Source organism: Notolabrus celidotus, chromosome 8 (genome assembly GCF_009762535.1).
Source record: "Notolabrus celidotus isolate fNotCel1 chromosome 8, fNotCel1.pri, whole genome shotgun sequence".
Classification (NCBI taxonomy): domain Eukaryota; kingdom Metazoa; phylum Chordata; class Actinopteri; order Labriformes; family Labridae; genus Notolabrus; species Notolabrus celidotus.
Window position 1 is genome coordinate 15,987,499 of NC_048279.1, and position 7,996 is coordinate 15,995,494.

At 40.5% G+C, this 7,996-nt stretch overlaps 1 protein-coding gene across 1 annotated transcript in view; it reads right to left on the minus strand.

Moving 5' to 3' along the window:
* Nucleotides 1–6,932, minus strand: part of atrx (ATRX chromatin remodeler) — a 33,471-nt gene extending 26,539 nt beyond the window's left edge. Inside the window, exons 1-8 of the mRNA XM_034689150.1 lie at nucleotides 6,566–6,932; nucleotides 3,937–3,998; nucleotides 3,740–3,789; nucleotides 3,508–3,625; nucleotides 3,336–3,415; nucleotides 3,078–3,186; nucleotides 2,920–2,987; nucleotides 203–2,606 (exon numbers count right to left, since the gene is read on the minus strand). Of these exons, the coding sequence (XP_034545041.1) occupies nucleotides 203–2,045 (1,843 nt within the window). The 5' untranslated portion in view covers nucleotides 2,046–2,606; nucleotides 2,920–2,987; nucleotides 3,078–3,186; ... (3 more) ...; nucleotides 3,937–3,998; nucleotides 6,566–6,932. The remainder of the gene's footprint in view (nucleotides 1–202; nucleotides 2,607–2,919; nucleotides 2,988–3,077; nucleotides 3,187–3,335; nucleotides 3,416–3,507; nucleotides 3,626–3,739; nucleotides 3,790–3,936; nucleotides 3,999–6,565) is intronic.
* Between the last annotated feature and the right edge of the window lie 1,064 nt (nucleotides 6,933–7,996).

Genomic DNA, 7,996 nt, shown 5'->3' on the forward strand with positions numbered 1-7,996 from the left:
ACTTCATGCTAAGATAAGCCATGGAACATCCGCTGGCACTAGCAACATAATTACAGTACATACATGTGAGGAAGAAAAAACTAAGGGTATAGATTTCAAAATTTCGTTTCTTGTAATTCATGGACTAAAAGTCCGGTAGACTGAGTAGGGTGAGGAGCTTAACCCGGGCCATGAAACTCTTTTTCTCTTATAAACGATTTACCTGAGGATTGGTGGAAAGGTCCACTTGCCCCCATCACATTATCCTCCACAATAGGTTTGATCTTTTGCTGATCGCTGTCCTCTCCGGAGTCACCGTCAGGCTGCTGCTCCTCCTCGTCCTCGCTGGATGAAGACTGCAGCTTAGAAGGTGTTGAGGAGTTCTTTCTCTTGCTCTTCTTCTCATAAGACCGTTTCCGCTCCGATCCCTTCTTCTCGGGTGACTTTTTGTCGTCCCCTTTTGCTTCATCTTGCTTCTTCACACGGCTAGATCGCCTCCTTTCTGTGCTCACTTTACTCTTCTTCTCTTTCTCGTGGTCGCCGTCGGAGTCTGATGAGTCCGAGCCTTTAGATTTCTTCTTCTTGGGTTTTTTTTTACTTTTGTTCTCTGGATCTGAATCAGAGCTTTCAGACTTTCTTTTACGTTTGGACGCTTTGTCTGTTTCCTTTGCTGATGTGTTGTTTGATTTGAATAAACACTTCTTAGCACTTTTGCCCTCTTGTTCCTCATCTGTGCTGTTTGCTGCTGCAGCTTTCTCTAACAGTATGTCAGGAACTACATCTGAGTCAGAGTCCACTGTCTTTTCCTCTGAAGCTTTGCTCTGCTTCTCCTCTTCCTCTTCTTCTTCTTCGTCTTCGTCTTCTTTTTCTTCATCTTCTTTTTCTTCTTTCTTGGTCTTGGAAGATTTCTTAGAGTTAGAACGTTTCTTGGAGGACTTGGCCTTGCTCTTGCCATTTTCCTCTGTCTCTGAGTCAGAGGACTCTTCCTTGCTCTTGTTATCAGTCTGCTTCCTCAAGGGCGTGGTCTTCACTCTACTAGAGCGCCTGCTGGGAGGTGGGCTCTCGGTCTTATCCGCACTGGCCTCATCTTCCTTTTCCTCACATTTTTCATCTTTGCTTTTTTTGAGTGTCTCTTCATCTTTCTCTTTGTTTTTGGTCCTGGAGGTTCTTGATCCAATTGTTGTCACGACGGGCACAGGAGTCAGTTTGACTATGAGGTTCTTGACCTTGGGCTGGGGGCGCTCAGAGTCTGTTGAGTTTGTGATTGGCTTTGTGTCTGTATTCTTGTCAGTGTTTGTGGCCAGGTCACTGTCTTTCTGTGACAGCATGCTAGAGTCTGCCAGACTTTCTACCATCTGAAAAAGCTCCTCGGGAACTGAAGGGGGCACAGACATAATGTCATGGTCTAGAGACATTTCACTGGTTGACAAAAGCGCATCATCACACATTTCAGTTTTAATGTTCTTTTTGGTTACATCAGTTTCTGTCTGGCTGTCTTTCGTTTCACTCTCCAACGGCATCTGATCATTTTCCATGTCCTGCTCAACATGTTTCTCCAAAACTGGATCCTCAACAGGATCCTCAACAGGATCCTCAACAAGATCTTCAATGGGATCATCATCCAGTTCCTCACCCGAGTCCTGGTTGAGATCCTCGTTAGGCGGCCCGTCCTGCTTCTCATCCATTTCCTCACCATAGTCCTTGTTGAAATCCTCGTTAGGCTGCTCATCCTGCTTCTCATCCATTTCCTCACCTGAGTCCTTGTTGAAATCCTCGTTAGGGTGCCCGTCCTGCTTCTCATCCATTTCTTCAACCAGATCCTTGTTAAGATCCTCATTTGGCTGCCCATCCTGCTTCTCATCCATTTCTTCAACCAGATCCTTGTTGATATCCTCATTTGGCTGCTCATCCTGCTCCATCACCTGTTCCTTGTCTTGCTCCTCTTCTTCATCAGCCTCAACACCTGCATCCGCCACATCATCCGTGTGTTCGTTTTTCACAGGTTGACTAACTTCAGTGCTCTTTTTCATGACATGTTGCTCGTCATTCCCGTTCTGCAGCTCCATACTTTTAAACTCAGGCACCAAGGACGCCTCCAAAGCACTGTGGGCTTTTTCAGATCAGCGAGCACGGCCTTGAAGGCTTTCAAATGTCGATACCTGATAGACTTATCTCCCTGCTCCTCTGCAGCCTGCTGGATGAACTGAATGAACGTATTGTTCAAACCTGTCGTAGTTTCAACAAGTTTTTTGTCTTTTTAATAAGTTCTTTGGGTACCTGCAGCTTTTGTAGGAAAATGTCATGGTCCCTGAGCCTTCGGTGTGTTCTTTTCCATTCACCACTGCTTTGTGCTCTTTTACTGCTTTGCTCTTGTGTTTCCTGCTCTCACGTTCCTCTGAGGTTTTGTCGGATTTTCGTAGCTTCAGTTCTAGTTGTTCCATGACACTGTGGCATTTGGAGGCCAGATCCTGTAGAGGGTCAGACCTGCAGACGTAGCAGTGCCACTTGAGAGCTCATCAGTGATGACTGAGAGCTCCTTCCTGCCCAGGTTGCGCAGGATGCACTTCTTGCAGAAAGCATTGCTACAGTAGTCACAGCAGATGAGTTTGCCACCTTCAGCACACCACCTGGGGAGAAAAAGGTTTTACACATTTTTAGAAAATATACAAAACGTGGTTCTTGAAGTCTTGAATGTTCAGACCACTTGTAGTTTCAAAAATTTGTGAAACCTGAATAAGTATTGAGCATACACTGTATGATTACAAAAGCGAAGGAAAAGGGGTCAAATCTATTTCTAATATTTCAAATATTCTTATGAGACTCTCTGTCGAGTCCACTGAGGGAGAGGTTGTATTTAAGCATTGCTTTTCTTTGCATCTTTGTCTCTTGATTAAGAAATACATGTACAATTTTGTTAGTCTTGTGTAAAAAATTGTTTACCTGCACTGCTCATCCATCCCATCAGAGTCTTTGTTGATGTCATCACTTGTGTAATACTTGTAGCATGACTATAGGAGGAGGAAATAAAGTCATCACCGATACACCAATTTAAAAAAAACATTACTATGATGGCTATGAGAGTAAGTGAGCTTTCCTACCCTGCAAATAAGTACTTTGAGCACAGGATGCTCATACACAGAGTTGCGCTGAAACTGGTTGACTTGTTTTCCACAGGCCGTGCAGCTTACTTCTTTTGCAGGGTGTCATCTGTGAAAAGTAGAAAAGAACAGTTTAATTGTTTCCCTCTGCTTTTTCACTTTTTGAGTGATAACTTTGAAGTCCACTGACATTCAAGATTCTATGTGCACTCGCTTGTCGTAAACTGGTTAAATATCCAAACTATGACATGGAGTCACCTGTATGTTCTGTTTGAAGTCCACTCTGAGTTTCATGGCGCCTTTATTGTCATTCCCAGCTGGCCTGATCACTAAAGTGCCTGTTCAAAGGCAAAAGCAAAAAGAATACAGCATAATCAGCATCCGATTCAGTGATCTCTCAAGAAGAAACCAGTGGCTCGGTGGTTAATACCTCTAGATACACTGCTTGTGTTGTTGTCAGAGGGGTTGTCAGAGGAGGCACCTTCATTCTGACTCTCCGCTGACTCTGATTCATTCGGTCCAGTGTGCTTAGCTACAGTAGCGGATTCCTGAAATCAGTTTGCACATATCTTGAATATTTTAAGCCGTTTGTGAGAACAGTTTTGCAGACATGACGTAAGAAATCAGTTTAACATCAACATTAAAGAAAAACTGCTTCTCACCTCTTGTTGCGAGAAGAAGAGGGCTTCATAGTTTCTTTTGAGCTCCCAGGCTGAAGAGGATACAAAGTGTATTTCGACAGTTTGATAACTCAGACAGAAACATATAAAAATGTGAAAATCTGTGCTTTGGATTTTCTTTCTCTTGTCTGTTACATGAAAACACACTGATAACTTTCCAAAAATAGCTGCAAACTTACCTCCTCTGTTTTCTCTGCCATTTGGTCAATGATTGTTTCGGAAGAAGGCAGACTCATTTTACCTGGTGAGACATTGAACAACATACTCTTAAATGAGGATTTCATAGTGGGGTATTACATTGATCTGTGTCAGTAATGTGATGACATGTCTGCATGTATTTAGTGTCAGCAAGCACAATCAGACAAGACATGACAAGCAAGCAGTAGTTTCTACAGTCCATGTGCTGGCCACTATTTCACAATTCCTTTTCATATTCATATAATAGAATATTTTATTTATTTCAGGGTGGCCCCCAAGCAGCCTGACAGAGTCATGGCTTCCACTTCAAAGAGGATAAGCAAGAACTACGTACATTTTTGTAAATACAGCAACATTCTGGTATATATATTGAAAGAAAATGGAAATGGGAATTAACAGCAACAGAAAAGAATAACAAAATAGCACATCGCAGCAAACTCGTAACTACTGTAATATTTTATAGACTTAACTCAGACTGACAAAAACTATATTTTGTTAAAATTTACTTTGCTCAAATGTGATAAGTACACATAATTATACAGAATTACATGCATCCTTCAGGGTTGAGTGTGAGTCTTCATGTTTTGAGTTGTGTTGAGTTTATGCTTTAGTCAAAGATTGCAGACAATCCTCCGATGTTTGATGTTGGTCCAACGTCCAAACAAACTTCACTAAAGTGCACGTCAATAATCACTGGGAACAACGAAGATTAAACGTACAAGCTTTAGATATGGAATGAGTTCGACGATGGGTAAAAAATGTCACATGCCATCTCCAGCTTAAAAAAAAAACTAAAATTGCAACTTCTAGCAATGTATGGTTAATTTACTGATCATATCAATGCACCTACTTATATATGTATGTAACCACAATATTGGATTGTCTGTTGTGTGTTTGTTGTCTGTTAGTATGTTGTTGTTGTTGTATCTTGTCTGTTACATCTTTATTTGTGGGAAATTGGGCCCCCTATTAAAAGCTCTAAACAGCTTCCTTGGGGTCACCCCTTTCCACACATCCAACCATTGTGAAATGTTTAATGAATATATATATAGATGTACATTTGTGATGATGTGTGTGTGTAAATTAACCAAAAAACTAGACATCTTATAGACCTAACTCAGACTGACAAAAGCTATATTGTGTTAAAATGTACTTTGCTCAAATGTGATAAGTACATATAATTATACGCAATGACATGCATCCTTCGAGGGTTGAGTGTGAGTCTTCGTGTTTTGAGTTGTGTTGAGTTTATGCTTTAATCAGAGATTGCAGACAATGCTCTGATGTTTGATGTTGTTTTTAAAGTAAACTTAAGAGTTACCTTTTAATTTGGAGTAATTTATTTTCAGCCCTGGACTGCATTGTTATTAGTTGTATTATTATTTTAACCATTGTTATTTGAATCATTGCTTTAACATATATGTATCTTATTTAATTATATATTTATTATTGTATTCATCTGATCTTGTTAAAGCTACCTTAATTCTAGCTTTTCTTTCCAATATTACGTATCTTATTAATTTTACTGTATTGATTTTATTCTATTTTTAAGTATTTTATTTATAATCATGCCTTTTATAATTTTACCATTGTTGTTGTTTTCTGTCTCTCTGTTATTCTGTGAAGCACTTTGGGCTGCAAGTTTTTTATGTATGAAGGATGCTATATAAATAAAGCTGAATTGGTCCAACGTCCAAACAAACTTCACTAAAGTGCACGTCAATACAAAAGCATGATATCAGCATTAATATATTTATTTATTAGATTTTTTTTTTTAATTTCTGGTATCTACATATGATTATTGGTGAATATTTCAGGAGCACATCCCCAGACAGAGCCCCGCTGTTTATTTTGCGTCATCATAACGTGCTGATTAGATCTCTCAGAGCGGACTGGAGCTATCACTGTCCGGCCAGCATCAACCAGGCCCTGAAATGAGTCCAAATCCTTTGTCAGTCGAAGAAAAAGAGCCCGTTTGCCTTGGCACGCCTCTCCATTTGCAGCTTTGTGCTTCCTTGTTTTTTTCTTCGATGCAGTCTCTCCATGTTTTGACAACACATGAAACCTCTGCCTATCATAGATGCCGAGTTTGAGCTAACATTAGCAGCTACAGCCACCAATGATAATGAAGACCTACTTCCTTCCATTGCCCCACGTTGCCCTGGCAACATTGCAATCTCGTCGGTGCATGCCATGCAGTGTCCTATGCATGGCATGCACCGAAACATGCACTGAAACATGCACACACACACACACACACACACAGACACAGGCCTTCCCGCTTTCTTACGACACCATGACACGAACCACTGCGCGCACTGCAGCCTGGCACAAACCTAGCTGCTAGCACTGAACGTTAACCGTTAGTCTGAATACAAATAACCTTTATTTATACAGACAGGCACACTTTGTTATTTTGATTCGTACAACAAACCTCCCTGTAAACCCACGTTAGGCTATGAAAATGCATGTGTACGAACTTAAGCATTGCCGGCTATCCTAGCTTGCTAACTAGCATCCTGCACTCATGGCCCGGCGCGCCGCTAGTGAAGGTAGCACTGTAATCAAACCCCGACTTATCTAAACAAACACACTACACCGTGTTCACACCTGCTTTCCATCGTCGCCATTGCTCATCTGGTGCAGACACGTTTCGTTAAAGATAGAAGTAGTCCAGTTTGGTCTAATTGGTAGGATTCCCGATGTTATAAAGGCAAGAAGAAGCACTGAATACCGAAACAACTCCGGTCAGAGCAGACAAAGCGAGGGGACCATCTTGCCGGATGGCTGTGGACGCAGTAAAATGGCGCATCTAGCCTAAATCCGGTGAGCTCTCCTATTGGCGGACAGTCTCCGATGCTCTGCCTCTCTAAGTGGTCCAGGTTCACCGTAGCTTATTGATTCGTTAAGTCAAGAAGGGAGTGATTTTCTCGGGGAACTGAAATGCTGCTGGCTGTATTTCCATTTCATTCATTTGTTAACACTGAGAATGGCGCGCGGGTTTGTTTTCGCGTCCACTCAGTCAGTCCATGGAGAGTCAATACAGTGGTTGATGAGGTTATTATGGTCTGCATCAACAATCAACTCTTCCCTCAACAACATAGGAACCATGTAAAAAATTACAAATTAAAGCAAAAAAAAACAAAACAATCACTGAGAGATTCATCAAGAAAAAAAAATAGAGAGAGTCTAGTATACGTGCACACATATCGATATGTAAATATACAAGGCAACAATTCTCCAAGCAGAATTCCATATTTCTATTTATTTTATTATTTAACTACTATTTTTTTTATTTAAAAACTACCTCTGCTACTCACCCCTGCACTACTATCATATTATTTTAGCCTGTACATATTAGTCATGCCTATTTGTTGTTCTTTTGTATTTATAGCTGATGTTATTGTAATTATATATTTTATTTTTATTTGTATGTCTTATTCTTATGCCTTGTACAAAGAGAGCACAGTTTACCTAAGTCAAATTCCTTGTGTGTTCAAGCATAACTGGCCAATAAAGCTGATTCTGATTCTGATTCTGTACATACATACGTACAAATACACATACACATACACATGCAGAGAGAGAGAGAGAGAGAGAGAGAGAGAGAGAGAGAGAGAGAGAGAGAGAGAGAGAGATGAAGAGACAGGCAGACAAAGGAAAGAAAGAGGGCAGGGATCAGTGAAGGTATAGTTTAAATTATCTATCTGTTTGTTTTTTAAGCATCACAGATAGAACAAAAAACAGAGGTGGCAAAAATAGAGCAGGAGGTGAAATGCTGACAAAAGGGGGGAAAGCTCACCATTCTAAGTCACAGTCTGCATATACTGAAACACACACATGATTAAATGAATGTGTAACAACTTAAGCAGGCAAATAAGTCATCAATCAAATTTATTTGATGTGCTTAATGATGACATTAAACATAATATCTTAACTTTGCTCAAAGATACAAAATAATGACCATCTCCTGTGATTTTGGTACCTCCTTAATTAAATGTGCTGATGTACTGGAATACTATGAATGCTATGCAACACATA